This window comes from Phocoena sinus, chromosome 16 (genome assembly GCF_008692025.1).
Source record: "Phocoena sinus isolate mPhoSin1 chromosome 16, mPhoSin1.pri, whole genome shotgun sequence".
Classification (NCBI taxonomy): domain Eukaryota; kingdom Metazoa; phylum Chordata; class Mammalia; order Artiodactyla; family Phocoenidae; genus Phocoena; species Phocoena sinus.
Genome location: NC_045778.1, coordinates 3106701 through 3124412, shown reverse-complemented (window position 1 = coordinate 3124412; position 17712 = coordinate 3106701). Strand labels below are relative to the sequence as shown.

Sequence of the window (17712 nt, the reverse complement as noted above, 5' to 3'; positions counted from 1 at the left end):
CCCGACTCCCCGCACTAGCCCGCCTCGTCGGGTGGCGTCTGAGGTGACCCTCCCCCATCAGTACTTACAAGCAGCTTTGGGGGTTGGTCGCGGAACCCACCTCGCCGGGAGTGGGGCAGCCCGTGCAGGGCTCGACCGCGCGAGGAGGGCGCGGGGGTGAGGCGGGAGTCTCGAGAGGTTCTCAAGGTTGCGCCGGGGATGGGCGCAGCGGTGGGGGTGGGCGCGGGGGGTACGGGGTAGGGGTCCACGGTGAACCAGGAACGCGGGGTTGAGCGCCGAAGCGCCGGAGGTCGGGTGGGCGTTAAGTGGGCGGGGCCTTAGGAGAGCCCGGGAGGTGGGGCGCCAAGGGGGCGAGGGCGTGGGGCGGGGACGCAGAGAGGGGCGGGGGCAGCGCGGCGGGGAGGGGAAGTGGGCGGGGCGCCGCCGGAAAGGGGGCGGGCCGCGGAGCCTGGGCCCCAGGCGGCGGCGGCGGCGGCGGCGGAGGCGCAGGACTTGAGGACTAGCGGTCTGGCCGGGCGGGATGAGCGGGCCCGGAGCAGCCGGCTCGGTGCGCGGGCTGCGGGTGGACGGGCTGCCCCCGCTGCCCAAGAGCCTGAGCGGGCTGCTGCACTCGGCGTCGGGCGGCGGCGCGTCGGGGGGCTGGAGGCACCTGGAGCGGCTGTACGCGCAGAAGTCGCGCATCCAGGACGAGCTGAGCCGCGGGGGCGCTGGCGGCGGCGGGGCGCGGGCCGCGGCGCTGCCCGCCAAGCCTCCCAATCTGGACGCCGCGCTGGCCCTGCTGCGCAAGGAGATGGTAAGGGAGGTCCGCGGGCTGGGGCGGGGGTCCTTCCCCTCCCGGCTCGCCGTCCCGGGAAAGTTCGCCGGAAGTCCCCGCGACACCCGCCCGTCTCCGGCTCTTTAGCCCCAAGCGCCGGCGCCGAAAGAGGGACGCTGTCCGCTCTGTGCCCGCGACTGGACCCTCGCCCTGGGAGGGCACCCCTCTCAAAAGGCAGCTTTTTGGAGACCGGGCTCCCCTAGTCCGGCCCCAGCTGGCTTAGAGACCCGGGAGGCGCGGCGTGGGGCTGGCGCTTGGCCTAGGGCCGGCGGCGGCTGGTCACCCCTCCCCAGAGGGCAGCAGACCCCCCGGGTCGGGGAGCGGCCATCGCTGCGCGCGAGGGCTTCAGAGCTGTGTGCGATTGTGTTCTTCTGCCCTGAAGAGGAACAGCTTTTTGTCCTTGCGAGTGTAGACGGCAGATGGGAACAGCCCTCGCCCCTCCCCCGCGCCCGAGGCGGCGCGTGCAGAATTGGATTACGGCGGAGCGGCTCCGGCCCACAGATGGCCGTGAAAGCAACCGCTCGACCTGACCGTGTCCGCGCGGTACGGCGACACCCCGAGCCCGCTCGGGAGGAGTGGGGCGGTGGCATGCTCGCCGTCTGGGTGAAGCCCGTGCAGGTTCTTCAGGTTGTGTCCGGGCTCTAAACAATGGGGCTTAGTTTTTCCGCAGTCGTTGGGAAGTATGTTAGGTGTTTGTGGACCAGGACGCACGACTTAGGGTGACGCCAGAAGCAACTCAAGGACAGGGATTTGGGTGGCAGAGAGCCTTTCTCCAGCCTTCTCCAGGCTTAGGCCAGCCTAGAAGAGAACAGAACTTCCTCCTTCTAACCCTCCCGCAGGGCCCCTGAGCACCTTCCCCGGGCCACCCTCTCTCTTTCTAGAATTTGCCCATTCCTTTTACCTAGTGCAGGTTTTTCCCCTCTCCTGGCACAGGTAAATACTTTATTAAGGAAATCTGCTATATGAAAACTGCTTTTTCCCCAAGAATAAATTTACCAAAAAATTTATAATAGGAATCCTTTAAATATGCATCGAGTGCATTAAGATATTCTTTAGAAAAATTCAATTTATGCATTTTTTCAGGAGCATATCTGTTCTGAAAACTAAGAATTAAATCTAGAAAAACAGCCTTAACACCTTTTAATCAATTAGATATTGTCTTCCCCCTCCGTGGCTGCCACTGAAGTGATTTCCAGTTCTCTACGAAAAGATTTTTCTAAGCTTCTTACAGAATGACTTAAATTCCAAGCCAACTGTTCTAAATTTATTAATAAACATTAATCGACACCAGCATTGCACAGCTGGTAAGCTGTGTTTTAATTAGATAAATGTACACCGAGTATGTTTACAGCCTGAACTTGGATGCAGCATAAATACGGGGGTGAAATAGGAAGACCCATCCTGGTTAAGTTACCAGAACAGAGACAGGAAAACCTCAGAGAGGTTTTTTCCTGTTGTGAAGCTCTCTCTGCTTTGTGAAAGTGCTTTGGAGTCTCACACACTCCCAAGTGGGAGTAAACATGCCCTTCCCGAAAGTGTTTTTCCAGGTCCCTCCTGGTGCAACTGAAGTATAGCCACAGCCTTCTCATTATGCCTTGGACCAGAGCTCTCTCAAAGCCACTATCTGAAGCACAAGGAAAGTAAACAGCCATCTTAGGTCTGTCTGATATTTAGCTGAGAACAAGACAAAATATGGCTACAGGCCTTGACAGGTCCCTCCCAAGAAACGTCACAAGGTCTTTCGAAGTACTCTGTTTTTTTGGCTTTTTGAGATTTACTAACCTAGGGCGGTGGGGTCTGAGTGGTCACCTCAAACTGAGGCTCCCGCTGGGGGGCCTTGCAAGATCAGAACGGAGAGTTCGTGCCTGAATTATCTGCCTAGTAGTTTGTGTTGATCTATTGACTCTGGAGGCCTGAGGTCAGATCTGTGTCAAGGGACCTAACTAGAAGTCCTGGCAGAATGAAATTAGTTCCTTTTGAAACAGTCCTGTGCCAGCACAGAAAGAGGGCCAGCTTCCAGCAGCAGTAGTGCGGAAGGCATCAGAAGGTGGCTGCATTTTAAGAAGAGAGAGGGTGATAGGAGTCTAGCAGCACAGCCAGCCCGAAGGGCGCTCCCATTGGAATAACGCAGGAGTGGACATTGCAGCTGCGAGGGGCCGGGGGCCGGGGCCGGGTGGGTTGCGGAAAGCCTCCAGTAGCAAAGGAAGGGGTTGAGCCGGAGAGCTGGCTTGGAAAGCGTTGATGTGATAGCAGGGCGCTGAGGAGGGAGAGCTCCTGGCAGACGCTAGAGGTATGGTCGGGGCAGGTGAGAGCCTCCGGCAGCATGGGGACCCGGGAATGGGAAACAAGAATCAAATGGGGGCTACTTCTCTGAAACAGAATCTGCAGGAGTTGCTGATACAATGTTAGGAGTCAGGGACAGTGATGCTGAGGAGCCAGAGATGACTTAAGTGTCTTAATGGAAAGTGCAGCTAAGCAAAACAACGAAAAATTACAGTCCTAGCACCTGGAGATAGTCACTGTTAATATCTGGGTGTATCTCCCGATAGGCACAATGTAAATGCTTTCCTTACATCGTCTTATTTGAATTTTATAACTTCTCCACAAGAGAGGTACTGAAAGTGTCTAGTTTAAAAAATATGACTCAGAATTTAAGTAGCTCACCTAAGGCGGACAAAGTCAGTCAGATGCGTCCGGCTCCAAGACCCTGTTTAATCACTGCATTTTACTACTTTTGGGGGGCACATATTACAAATATTTTCTAGGTCAATGTATACTATAATGTCTTCTCTCACTCCATAGTGTGCCATTATATGGCAGTAATAACCTTGATAATCCATCATGGGGAAAGTGGGGTTCATCACAGCACTAGGGGAGTCAGGAGGAGTGGCTGCTTACGGGGGAAGGTGGCTTGCCATTACATCAGCGGAAGAGTATGTTAAACATTTCAGAATGTGGAGCTGGAGGCTGGCAGAGTCTGGCCTGGAGATAACTGATTGATGCACGGTGAGGGCAGAACCTGGGGAAGCTGGTGTCCAGGGGCGCCCGTGTGGGCAGAGGTTCTGTCCCATGACTGTCGACGCCCTGCTCTGCTCTGAGAGTGCTGGTTTCCTGTCCTTATAACAGGGTAACTGAAGTTCTGTGCTCCTGTGACTTCCCTTCCCCTCCCCTAGCGAGCTCGTTTGGAGAGCTGCGAGGGTCACACAGATGCTTATTGCTCTTTAGACCTGAAAAAGTCCTTTAAAACAAGAAGCTGAGATTGTTGTTTGTTTGTTTGTTTGCCAACATCAGAGAATAGTTTTGGATCATATTCAACAGATGTTGACCAGGTGTCTGCTAGTTATAAAGTGTTGTGGAGGACACAGAGGTGAATAGGAAGTATCTAGGTGTTAAGAAGCTTATAACATCTGGTGGAGGTGGGCCTCTCTGCAGCAATATGATTGCTGTAGTTTTGACCACTTGTCATTTTTTCATGTCTGAAGACTCTGTATTAGTAATAGAGACTCAGTTTGAACCAACTCTTGCAAAAGGAGAACCTTGTAGGGCTGCATGTGTACAGAGACAGACTAGAACCAGGGTTGATGGAGAACCCAGGAAGGCCACTGTATTCTCCTTTCCCCTCCTTTTTATGTAAAAAATTTTTCCCCTACATTTTGGAATGTGGCTGCCGAAAGTGTCCACACTCCCAGGTTCAGCCATGCTTCGTTTTTAAAAATATTTATTTATTTACTTATTTGGTTGCGCCGGGTCTTAGTTGCAGATACAGGGCTCCTTAGTTGTGGCACGCAGGCTCCTTAGTTGCAGCCTGCTGGATCCTTAGTTGCGGCTCGCCAGCTCCTTAGTTGTGGCATGCAAACTCTTAGTTGTGGCATGCATGCTGGAATCTTGTTCCCGGTCCAGGGATCGAACCTGGGCGCCCTGCACTGGGAGTGCAGAGTCTTGTCCACTGCACCACCAGGGAAGTCCCTCAGCCATGCTTCTTACTGCCACTTTGAAAATACTGTGTGGAAGGATGCCAGTGGGTCCAGCTTGGTGGGGTCTGGCCAGCCTGGGCCAGCTGTCAGTGACCGAGGGCAGGATGGTATTTTACTATGATGGTATGACCACGTGGGTGGGGTTCGGGGTTGGGCATCCCTCAAAGAAAGAACAATTTGCAGAAATGGAGCAGGGGGCAGCTGTTGGACAGCCAAAGTACTAGATGTCTACCGCAGACCTTTTTCTGGATAAGAATACTTTGCCCTCAAGGCCCCCATAGTTTCAAAGATTTTTATCTGCCACGCTGACAGGCTAGCTTGGCTCAGAAGATCTCGGTTGGCGTTTCAAATCCTTGCGTGTGGTTGAAGGACACAGGCGACTCTCAGGGTCCCCAGGGACCTGGCACACGCCTTTCCCTGCAGGGTTCTTCAGAGACCACTGGCCAGCAGCCCTGTGGGGTTAGCACATCAAGCTTAGGTCCTCAAAAGTGTCCCACGGAAGCGGAGAGACACAACGAGAGCCTCAGCCGTGGGGCTGGGAGATGGCCGTGTCTGTCCTTGGAGACACGGGGTCCGTGTCTTCTTGGGTTCCACTCCTCAAACCAGCAGCACGTTCTAGTAGCTTTGAAGACTCTTGGCCTCATTTTTTTTCTTTTTTTCTTCAAGCTGTCCAGCAGTTACTTTGGTCACCCACTTGTGCGTGAGTGGGAAGTCACCCGTGCAGAACTTTCGAGTTCCAGAGCTGCAGTGGTTTGGGTGAAGAATTTAATCTGAGAAAAAGGATTTGATTCCTGAGAGCAGCAAGACTTATCTTTCCCGCATTTCAGTTGAGACAACAGCTAAAGGCCTAACGAGCTTGTCCAGTGAACTGTATTCTAGGAGACAGACATGAGCTTGAGTAGTCCAAATCCCCGCAGCGTTCAGTCCTCGTCCTACACACGAAACTAGCGTCTCAGAGAGCAGGTCTGAGTCTTTACATGGGTTTCTGGTTGGAGGTCCAATCTCGAGCCAGGCCTGTGAAATGCCATCTGAGGTAAGAGCATTAGCTCCCAATGCAGCGTTCTTGGTCGACCTTGGGCAGAGGCGACTGGGGATGGCCGCTGGCCTTTAGTATTGTCTTTGTGTTTCCACTGGTCTTCTCACCAGTATGGCTTATCTTGGTGTTCCCCAAATGGACCAGCAGCCCCAGAGTCCCCTGTGGTGCTCGATAAAAATGCAGATTCCTGGGCCCCTTCCTATACCAACAGAATCAGAATGGGGGAGAGGCAGAATCTGCATTTTTAACAAGCTCTTTGAGAGCTGGGAAGCTCATGAGCCGGGCATCAAGAGCTTGAATCCTGTTATCAAATTATGTGATATAACTTGGGCAAGCCTCTTCATTATTTTAGGCTACAGGTCCCTTATTGGGAAAATGAGATTAAATGCCATAAAGGATCCAGTTGGCAATAGTAGTATAATTCTTTTCCCCTCATGTTTTTATGGGTCATTATGGTGCCTATAGAAGACGTTTGCTCTGTCATAAAATAACGTGGGCACGGGGGCAGGTCTTCCCTAATGCAGTGTGCTTAGTGCCTCCGAGGACCCTTGCACAGCTACACCTGCTTGTGACAGATCCACTTAATGCAAAGGGCTGGGAGCAGAAAAGGAAGAAGGGTGTAAGTTTGCTATTCTTGGACTTGGTTCATCAGAAATTTGGCTGTCTACAATAGTTCTTAAAGATTTTAGGCCGTTCTTACCCTGTGTAATACCTGTCTCCATCCCAGTATCCACCCAATAAAAGCAAAAGCTAAAAGTCTGTATGATAGCTCGTGCGTGTGAAAGCAGACTTGTGTCTCTGGGGTCATTGGCCTGGTTTAATTCCCTTTCAAGGTTATCTCTAAGTGAGATCATACTTATAGTCTTTGTTTTGTTTTGCTTCTTTGCGGTATGCGGGCCTCTCACTGTTGTGGCCTCTCCCGTTGCTGAGCAAAGGCTCCGGATGCGCAGGCTCAGCGGCCATGGCTCACAGGCCCAGCCGCTCCGCGGCATGTGGGATCCTCCCGGGGTACGAACCCGCCTTCCCCTGCATCGGCAGGCGGACTCTCAACCACTGTGCCACCAGGAAAGCCCTATACTTATAGTCTTAAGATTTGAAGATGTAAAGGATTGAAAGATATGTTTTCATACCACTTTCAACTTTTATCTCTTACTGTACCTCCCTGTAGAGACTCTAAATTCACATTTTCCCCAACTCAGAAGTCTCTCATGAATAGTGCTGCCCTTCTGCTTTTTCTCCCCCTTTTGGTTAAAGTCATTCATCTGTTAAGTGTGGCTCTAAACGTGCCCCAGTTGTTGGCACTTTGGGTACCTCTTTGTTTACAGAGCCAGTGCCCAGGCCTTTCTGCACCCTGCAGCCATCCGTGTCTCCTGCTCTGGGCCCGGGCCTGACGTTGCTGTAGATCTTCGAGGCAAGGTGGGCAAGGATGTTCAGAGAGGGCCCAGGAAGGGGGCCACAGTCCCCAGGCAGTTTCTCCCACCCAGCAGCGGTCAGGAGCTGTGCAGTTTTGCTCCTGCAATGCCTGCCCCAGCACTACAGGGACTTCAGAACCCAATCTGAGAAGCTAAATTTTTCACGATACTGGGTAAGAAACCTTATGGACAGATCACAGAGTCCCTGAGCAGGAAACCAGCCCTGAGACTGGCCAGGTCAGATGTTTGCCCCCTCTTGCCCAGTGCTGTTCTCCAGAGCCCTGGCCTCCTGTTCACCTCACTCCTTGCCCACATTCTCCAGATGTTTCCAAGTGATAAGTAGGCAGGGCTCACAAAGGCTGCTCCTTCTTTCCTGTGGCTCATTCCCCCACAGACATAACAGAGATGTTCATTCTCCCCCAAGAGACAAACCCTTAGCCTTCCTTGCGGATCTACAGAAATTGTTTAAGAGAGGTGGCCTTCTCAGTTTTCATGAGCGCTCTCTGTCCACTTCCGTGATTGGCCCTAAGGAGCCATGGGCTGGCCTCGTTTTGCAGGTCAGAGAATCCTGTCTTCAAGTATTCGGGGAGGGAGGTGCTGTCCTTGACTGGAGAAGTGGAGGGGGTGTGTGTCCTCTGATCTGTGCTCTCTAGGGAAGGGGTAACGTCTGTGGGATGCCAGGCCTGTCCCAGCCTGGGGAGGCGGGGCTAAGGAAGATTACCAAAATACATATGGAGACTAGAAACTTGGAAGGAGGGTGTTTGGTGTATTCTTCGGTTGTCAGCTGTACTTAGGATTGGCAATAAAATAGCCAAGTTCATGCAGGTAAAGAGAACGGCAAGGTGTTTAAAATCCCTTGTAACCACAGATATGCAAATTAAAACAATAAGGTATCGTGTTTTACCTAAAAGATTAGCAAAGATTGAAAACAATGATCATAGTGATGGTGTGGGTTCGGGGAAATACGCACCGTAAAACAGAATGGGCACCAACCTCTTTCTCTTGCTTCTCATGTCAGTTTTCTAAAAAACACTAGGTGCTGACACGAAGTTTTCTGTATATTGTCCAAGAACTTGGTTTTCTGATTTTTAGCTTCAGATGCTCTTCCTTAACTGCATCTGCTCTTGCAGAGAGGCAATTTCAATTAGTTGGATATCATTCAAGAAAGTGACAAAATGCAAGCTAACCTTCAAATGTGTGTTGAGTTCCAACGTGTCATTAGTAAGTCGTGTTTTTTCCTCTAGTCCCACCTGGTTTTTGGCCTCAACTGCATACATGTTTGCATTCGTCATCTTGAGTAATGAACTTTCAGGCCTTGGACACAAAGCCTTGATGAATGGTCTGCTGTTTGTGGCCCCAGGATTGGGGAAGGACTGGAAGGAAGGCATCCCATTCCCCTTCTCTGCCTTCTCCCCTGCAGTTTCATTTTCATAAATTTATCTTACAGAAATAGTCACACAAGGGAATAACAGTACTTGTACAAGAATATCTTTTGCAGTGATACATAGTAGTATTCTATAATAATAATATATAACAGTGATAGAATACTGTATAGTTGTTGAAAAGAATGTGGTAACTATGTAAATAAACATAGGTGTTCAAGGTATGGAAAAGTTAAGTTACAAAACAGCACATGTATACGTTTGTGTATGCATGGTGTCTTGAGGGACATATGCTAAACAGCTGAAAGTGGGTATGTTAAGAACAGTGGTTCTTAAATCATGGTCTGAGGACATCTAGGGGTTCCCAGATCCTTTCGGGGGTCCGTAATTATGTGGTGGTCACATTGACAAATGTGATTTTCCAAAGTAGTACCTAAGAAAATGTATCAGTATTTCGAGGAGCTAACTAATTCAGTGAATCATTTTTCCACACGTTTCACATAACCAACGCTTGACACGTGGTTAAAAGGTCCGTTCAGAGTGCGAGACTGGTGGGTTTTAATGAAACAGTATGAAAAGCTCATTGTCATAGTTTCAAATTCCACACTGGAGCCACCTTAAGGATAGCGTCAAAGAAGAATAGCCCCAATTACCTGAAAGGTGATTAAAATACTCCTCTTTTTCCCAGTTACATACCTGTGTGAGGCCACGTTTATTTCAACCAAAAAAAGCATGTTACAAGGATCAAGTACAGAGCAGATAAGCCAGAGATGAAAAAGATTTACAAAATCTCATTTATAAAAATTTTATTTATATTAACAATGGGTATAGTGTTTTTGAATGGATTAATATTAAACTTTCTCAGTTTCAATTTCCAATAAGGTAACTACTGATAGGTATAACCCACATAAACAAGAGATCTTGGGGACCCTCGATAATTTTAAGAGTATAAAGGGGTCCCAAGACCAAAACATTTGAAGATTGCTGCTTTAGAACGTGAAATTATGGAAGACTCTTTGTATAGTTATGAGCCGTTGACTTTTTTTTTTTGTGGTACGCGGGCCTCTCACTGTTGTGGCCTCTCCCGTTGCGGAGCACAGGCTCCGGACGCGCAGGCCCAGCGGCCATGGCTCACGGGCCCAGCCGCTCCACGGCATGTGGGATCCTCCCGGACCGGGGCACGAACCCGTGTCCCCTGCATCGGCAGGCGGACTCTCAACCACTGCGCCACCAGGGAAACCCCCGTTGACTTTTTAATAGTTAGAATATTTTATTTTTGTAATCGGGAAAGTTAAAGAATGTACAAAGACGTTTCTTAAAGACAACAGTTGATCGCTTTTCTTCATCTTCACCTAGGACACAACGAGAGGAAATGGGCTTCATTGGTACTATCATTACTTTAGGTCAGAGATGAGCAAGGCCGTCTTCATGAGAACTGCTGAGTTGCAGAATGGGCCCCATCCATCAGCGCGGATGCCTTCTGGTGCAAGCAGAAAACTCCACTCAAACTGCCCTTCCTGGTCGAGGAGTTCATGGGAGAGTGTAGAGGTGGGCCGAGCTTTGGGTCCGGCCTAATCCCCGGCGAGGCCATGCACCTGGTCTGTTTGCTGACTCTGAGTCACCGGGGCTCTTCCGAGGCAGTCCTCAGCTCAGTGGGGCCACAGTGTTAACAGGAGACGAGGCTGACTGATGTGCATCCCCCTGGGGAGGAGCCGTGTGACGGATGGAAGCCTGCTTAGGGAGCCCAGGATCACAGCATGCCAGGGAGCTCGGGGTCCTGCAGGGGCAGCTCTGTCCAGCTCCGGCTGCTGAGTTCATAGCTTTTTCTCTATTAGATCAACACCGATGAAGCTGTTCTCTTTGACTTTCCTTTTCTAAACAGTATGCAGGTCAGCGTCCTTCTGTCAACACATCCTTTATTCAGAAATCAGATTATGATCCATTAGTTACTGCTTTATTGCATTCCAGTCCTGTGGATGCACACTAGACAGTCTCATTAAGTTGGGGGCATTTACCAAGTCTTATCTAAAATAAATTTACAAGCTGTTCATTGGATGTGCTTACTCATTCATTACGTTTTCAAAAGATAACTTTAAAAGTTCTCTCGTTATGAATTAAGACGTATTCACAGTAGAGAATCTGGAAAATTCAGAAAAGCCCCAAATAAAAGGCACCTGTGATCTCAGCAGCTTGCTGCGCCACAGCTGACATGGCGGCATCTCCCAGTGCCGTCTGTGCAGGCGGGCAAGCTGATGGTCCGGCATGGACGCTGGAGTCCTACCACCTGCTTGCAGCCCCCTGCTCTTAGTGAAGGGCCTGCATCTTTCAGGGCTTCAAGTTTCCTCATCGTAACAGAATCCACACCTACCTCACAGAACAAGGATGAGGATTACCTATTTGTGTACAGCTGAGATTTTCTACTCCACGGTCCCCAGAAATGAACTGGTTAGCTGGTTAAAAGTTACGTGAGGGACTTCCCTGGTGGCGCAGGGGTTAAGAATCCGCCTGCCAATGCGGGGGACACGGGCTCGAGCCCTGGTCCAGGAAGATCCCATGTGCCGCGGAGCAACTAAGCCCATGTGCCACAACTACTGAGCCCGCGAGCCACAACTGCTGGGCCCGCGTGCCTAGAGACCGTGCTCCGCAGCAAGAGAAGCCACCGCAATGAGAAGCCCGCGCACCACGACAATGAGTAGACCCCGCTCGCCCCAACTAGAGAAAGCCCGTGTGCAGCAATGAAGACCCAACACAGCCAAAAAAAAAAAAAAAAGTTATGTGATGTTTTAAGGCTTTTGATAGACATTGCCAGTGAGTCCTCCAGAAAGGTTTTACAAGCATGCAGCCCTATTATTACTAGTTTTTAAAATTAGGAGTAACGTGCTTGTTGGAAAAAAAAATTAAGCAGTACAGAAGGCCGTGAACACCAGTCCCACCTTCCAGAAGTAAATTCTGCTAACGGACATTTTCTCTTGCACGTGTGTGTGCATAGATGTATAAAGTGAGATCCTACTAAACATACAATTCTGTACCTTGAACTTTCGTGCCAAATGGTGTGTGTTGGTCAGTGTCCTACTCTAGTGCTTAGAGAGCTGCTCTGTCTTTTAAATGACTGCCTGGTTTTTATTGTATGACTATAATATAATTTCTTAAGTTTCTATCATCCGTTATGTTCCGAACTAAACTTTCACCCGACAGACTTTTTCCGCGTCTGTCCCCATATTTTGGGGCCCCCTGTACTGTAGTTCCCGATTCTATAGCTTAACTTTGGATCTGTACATCCCTCGCCCCATGTGAGGTGGGGTAGTTTTCATCTTAGGTTGAGGAATCACAGCGATAGCAGATAGAGGACTACCAGAGGAGAGGGCTCACTGCCCACGCTGGCATCAGATCTGCTTCCCCCTCCCCTGGGCCCAGGCTCCTATACGAAGCTGGGTACAAATAAGGCCATTTCCTTGTATGTTTGTCTTATTTTCTACTCACTGCTGTGTTTGGGAAGAAGTTGCACCGATGAATTACCCCAAATTTTGTTTTTAGTTACTTCAATAAAACAGACTCTTTTTCTTAAATGTATTTTTTACTTCTGATAAAATCCTAAAATTTTTCATGATGCTTTGTTTTCAATCAACATAAATCTCCCATGAAAGTCTTCTTTCATCTTCTAGGCCTTGTACCCTAATGGTAATGTTTCTGTTATAATCTGAAAGTCAGGAAGAACTTCCTCCTCAACACCACCCTCCAAAGATATCCAGAGGCTGGGTGACCCCAGACCCAGCTGGGAACCAGCACCCTGTCTGAGGTGTATTCATGGGGCCAGCCCACTGTGAACTCTTGAAACCGTCACGAGCGAGGGTTGTTCAGGATTATCCGGCCCCGTCGTGGGAGATGCCGCGGGTTGGTGAGCCACCTGTGCGTGTAGCAGGCAGCGTGCAGGGAGCTCTGCTCGTGGGAAAAGTTCAGGAAGGAGGCAGGAAGCCTGACCAGGGAGAGGAAGGAATCACGCTAGCAGTTTAAAGAGATGGAAGCGAGTGGCTTGTTCTGAATTGTCTCAGAGGTGTAGACCAAGGGGCTGCGAATGGCAGGGTCTTAGAAGTCTGTGTTTTTCTAAAATGAGCCGGTCTGAATTTTTCAACTGCACTTTCAAATAAGAGCTGCATTTTCTGAATCCAGCTGTGAATGAGGAGAGCAGCTGTCCTTTAGGGACCCGTGGGAACACGTCCGTAAGGTGACAGGCTTCTGCTCGCAGGGTGGGGACAGTGGCGAGGGTTAGTGGGCTTGCTGAGGGCATGTTCCCCTGCCTAGGCCCCCCCCCCCACCACGGCCGCCTCACTTTCTTCGGGAAGGATGAGAAGTTCTTGTTCATGGGTGATTTCATCATGTCCTAGAACATAATGGCAGTTGAGTTCTCTTGGCGCCAGTGTTGAGAGCCTGCTTTCTGGCCTGTCATGAGTTTGTCTTCCAGCTGCAGATGGCTGGCTCTGTAACGAGCGCTCAGGAAGGAATCTTGGTTTTGTGCCTCCTCCTGTCAGGCAAGAGGCGAGTGCTTTTTTGATGACGTGGCGAGAACCACTCGGTCTGTGGCTTTCCTCAGGGGGACCTTGGTTTGGAGCCAGGGGCCTGCGGATCCTAGTGCGACGCACTGCCAGGACGCTGCCAGGAGTCCTCTGGGAGGGCACCGAGGTCTCCACAGCGAGGCGCTTTCCCTCAGGCAACCAGTATCCGAGTTTCCTCTGCAGGGTTCTGCGCTGGGTGCTGAGGGACCCAAAGGGCGGGTGGGTCCCTGCCATCTGGGCTCCTCCTACAGTAGGAGAAGGAAGACCGTGTGTGTACCCACAGCATAAGGTAGAGAGTGATAAATGCCATGAGACAGGCAGAGAAGGCAAGGGAAAGCAAGGAGCGCTGGTGGCTGAGCCCATCCAGGTCTGAAGAGTGGAGGAGACCCTGGGGCTGGGCTTCAACAGATGTAGTTGGAGACAGCCAGGGGACACTCGGGGTGAAGGGGCCTCAGCCTGAACAGTGCATGAGGCGCAGGGGAGCTTAGTTTCAGACCAGATCGGGGGATGCTGCCTAGGGATTTTCAATTTACATCTAGAAAATTCAAGTGAAAATGTTTAAACAAGCACAGCTGGGGGAGAGGGGGGGTCCTGGCTAGGAAGCTAGGTTGTTCCTAGCTTCCTGTTTACTTACCCCATGTCCTCCTAGCTAATCTGGAGGATTGCTGGTGAATCAGAGGAAGTGGAATCTAGCACCCGAAGAAGGAGGTCCCGAGAAGCTGGGTGGGGTGTGGGCGTGTGCGTGCACGTGTGTTGTTTTTAAATCCCTGTAATCCTGTTCAGTTAGTCCAAACGCTTGGCATCTGTTGGCTTGTGTAACAGGCATGTACAGGGCTGCGCTGTATTCCTGGGCTGGTCAGACTTGGTTTCTAGGCCAGCTTTCTGCCCGATGACAAGGCAGCTTTGTGAATCACCAGCCGCCACGGTGCAGAAAGGTCCAGGTCATGATCCGACTCCCAGCCTAGTGTGTCTCCCACGTAGGCCTGGGAATGCCTTGGAGAACCTTGGCACCTAAGGAGAATAGCCTGGAACCTCGCTTCGGGGGTAGCACGGCATCGTGGGAGGTCGGGGCCTCTGCAGCCTGTCAGGGGTTGTAGAGCCGTGGAGCCTAGTCTTCTGCATTCACCTGTGCCCACTGCATTCCAGTGGCCCAGCAGGGTGACAGACCTGGGCCAGTAGCATGTCACTCCCTGCTACTTCTTTTTCCCTTAACAGTTTTGGGATTCCCCCAACCCTACTGGTATCAGAGTGACCCAGCAGAAGCATCTCCAGGATTCTGGATGAATGTTTACTATGACTTTCAGAGCAAATATTGGTGTACTCTCTGGAAGGTGTGACTTCCTTCATTAAAGTTTATGTTCCCTGTATAAAATCCCAGAGAAGGTAGGGCCATGTGAATTTGCCGAGTCTGAACCTTGTGGCTTAGTTGTTGTATTCAGATCCGGATACCGTGGAGGAGGCTTTGGAAAGTCCAGAGGAAAGAACTAGATGGTTAATAGAACAGAGTCATCACGAATAGTGGAAGGATTGAGGATATTAGCTCGGAGAAGGCAAATGGTTTAGGGGGTGAAGGTGGTGGAAAGAGATATTTAAAAGGTGGTTAAGAAAGAGAGTAACTAAATTTGTATGTGCAGCGGCGACACATAGCATCAAAGGGCTCGCAGAGTTTTGACTTGGTGTAAAGAATAATTACATCGGTTTGAAATGAACTAGCTGGTTTGCAAGGACCTCTTCGTTGGGGTTTGAAGTAAGACACGGGAGGGCCTTTCCTCCTTGAGAGTCTGCAGTTACCACTGCTTCCCACAAAGCAGGCTGACGGGGAGAGCGTGCGTCCAGTGTGGCCGCCCCGGCGACGCCACGCACACCCCGGGCCGGATCAGGGCTCAGCGGGCGGAGGAATGAGGCGGCACGCGGGCGCTGCCCTGGCCGGAGCCCCGAGGTCCCTGCCATTCCTTTCCAAGCTGAAACCCTGCAGGCCAGCAGAGTGGAAAAGAACAGTGAAGAGGGAAACAAGGGTGGCAGCAGCTGCCGCTCTTTTCAGGAACTGGACAGTTGGTCTGCGGTGCTCTCGCAGCTTGGATACGGGCCGGCGGGCGGGCGCCCGGGGCCGCGCCGCGCCCCGGATGCGGCGCCGCGCCCCCTGCCGGCCTGCGGTTCTGGGCGCCCAGGACAGTCCCTACACGTGGCCCGGGAGAGGCAGACGGATACTCCCGTCACGAACCCTGGTTCTTCACTAGAACTGGACTTCAGGATCATCTGCGTAATTTTTAAACCACAAATGTCAGGGACCCACTCTTCCGACATACACACGTATATTTGTGCGCACTCACGCACGCGCGCGCGCACACACACACACACACACATTAGGAATAGTGATGGTGTCTTGACCCGACAGTGGGACATTGTGGCCGCCCGGTCACCTCTTGGTTTGCCTTCCCTGTTCAAGGTGTGCTTTGGAGAGTAGGATGCCTTGGGGCATGTCTGTCCTTCAGGAAAGCCTTCTCCCAGGCGCTCGCCATTCGTTGAGGACTAAGGAGCGGTGGTTTAGGACACAGAGCCCCAGTGTTTGCGTAGCCACAGATTATCTGGCCCAAAGCCTCCATTTATTGACAGGTTGAGGGCAAGGGCCTCAACAAAGCCATGGAAAGTGCCAGAGCTGGGCCTGGAGGCCACGCCCCCGGCTTGTGGCGAGGTCTCTGCCTGGGAGCATCTTCTTTAGGAGTTCTAGGTAGAAGGAATTCTAGAATAAAGGGAAACGCTCCAGAAAGAACAGGACCCGCATCTCTGTCTGGGTCTTCCTTTGAGCATCCTGGCTATTATGCAAAGGCGGTGCGAGCGGCTCCGTTTCTGTGGTCTGTTCGGCTGTACTGGAGAGAGGGCTGGTGACTGGGCGTGGTTGACGGTGTGAAGAGTGACCCGGAGTTTATCGCCCAGTCTTGTCACCGGGTGACCGCTCCTTCCTGGGCCCTAGCTTCCCTTGCGCAGAAAATCTCATTGCTGGGTAATATTAAAGACTAACTCCTCTGACACTCCCTGCGGTTTTCTGTGGACTGTTCCCCGGGCATCGCGACCCCTTTAGCCTAGCGCTTGATACACAGGAGGCATTTGACTCCTGTTTATTTAAATGGTTGAGATTTCATTTGATCCTCCCAATAGATTAAGAGGAAGTATTCCATTTTGTCATCAGGTGAGACATAGAGCTGATAAATCTGGCATCTTGTTTAGAGTGTCTCCCCTCGAGACTCCGTGAGGTTTGCCACCCAGCAGCACTGCTCAGTGTTCCCGTCACCAGTGGCCTCAGGCCTGGGGCCCGAGTCCGAACCCGCAGGCTTAGCAAGATCCCCAAGTGGTTCTCACGCACAGGAAAGCGTAGATGCGTTGGTCAAGGCTGCATTTCTAGGTGAATTAACCCTTCTCCCTTTGGGATCGATGGAAACGATGCATCGCCTGTCCTGACTGTGCTCGCTTCCCTGGGATGGGCCGCGGGGAAGGGAGGAACCTGAAGGTAAACAAATACGTGACTTTTAAATGTTCTTGGTTCTGTCATCGCTTGTGAATATAGTTCCCAGGAGAATCTGTAGAGGTCCCGGGTCTCACTAGGCTGATTCGGTGGCCGCTCTGGCGGGTGATCCCACAGCCATCTCGGGAGGAGATGTCCTCTTGTCCAGAGGAGAGGGAGTCTGACCACTTGTGAGCCTGGAGACGGAACTGGTTGGAGGGTGAGCGCTCCAGGGGGCAGTGTGTGACACTGACCGGTGAGCCACTGGCGGTGGCAAGGAGACTGTTGGCCCAGGGAGGAGAGACGGCCGTAGCAGGGCAGGCACACGTGGGTCTTCTCTGAATCTGATCGTGGCGAGAGGAAATGACACCCTTGAATCTTGCTGTCCAATGTGAAGCCAGCTGGGGCTTGCAGAATTTGCAAAGCTGTTGCTCCACAGGGCGTGCCGGGGCCCCCGCCGCCCTGCGGGTGTGACCCTTCCCTGACATGTTGAGTAACGTCTGAGGCGTGGGCATCACGTAATTAAGGTTTTCTCAGAACTGGAAATCCGAAGCATTCAGGTGATGCTCTGCGTCGTTTGCCGCGTGGATGGAATGTGCAGGCGCGAGCAGATGGCTGGCTGAGGGTACAGCTGAGGTGACGCTGCAGTGCTGACTTGTCGTTTTTACCTGCCTGCCCCTTCCCTCAAGGTCAGCCTCCGACAGCTGGACATGTCCTTGCTCTGCCAGCTATACAGCCTCTACGAGTCCATCCAGGAATACAAGGGAGCGTGCCAGGCTGCGTCGAGCTCAGACTGCACTTACGCGCTGGAGAACGGCTTCTTCGACGACGAGGAGGGCTATTTCCAGGAGCAGAGCCCCCTGCACGACAGGAGGGAGCGAAGCCCCCCGAGGGACCCCTCACCGCCCGTCTCCCCGCTCTGCAGCGCCGACTGGATCCTGGAGTCCATCTAAAGGACCCAGGAGGGAGGCGACTGTCAGCGTGTGCTTCTCCTCTCCTCCCCCGCTGCGGGCGTCCCCAGGCCAGTGGGACCTGTGCTGCCCGT

General features: G+C 51.8%; 1 protein-coding gene across 1 annotated transcript; it reads left to right on the top strand.

Annotated features, from left to right (window-relative positions):
• Window positions 1-475: 475 nt before the first annotated feature.
• FAM89A (family with sequence similarity 89 member A) lies at window positions 476-17638 on the top strand. Its single transcript, XM_032607422.1, has 2 exons — window positions 476-793; window positions 17357-17638. The coding sequence occupies exons 1-2, from the start codon at window positions 521-523 to the stop codon at window positions 17618-17620; spliced, it is 537 nt and encodes a 178-aa protein (XP_032463313.1). The 5' UTR covers window positions 476-520; the 3' UTR covers window positions 17621-17638.
• Window positions 17639-17712: the final 74 nt, after the last annotated feature.

Excerpts from the sequence above, each read along its gene's own strand:
- FAM89A (XM_032607422.1), top strand. The coding sequence starts at position 521 with ATGAGCGGGCCCGGAGCAGCCGGCTCGGTGCGCGGGCTGCGGGTGGAC. Across the intron at positions 794-17,356 it reads CCCTGCTGCGCAAGGAGATG|GTCAGCCTCCGACAGCTGGA; the intron begins GTAAGGGAGGTC and ends CCTTCCCTCAAG.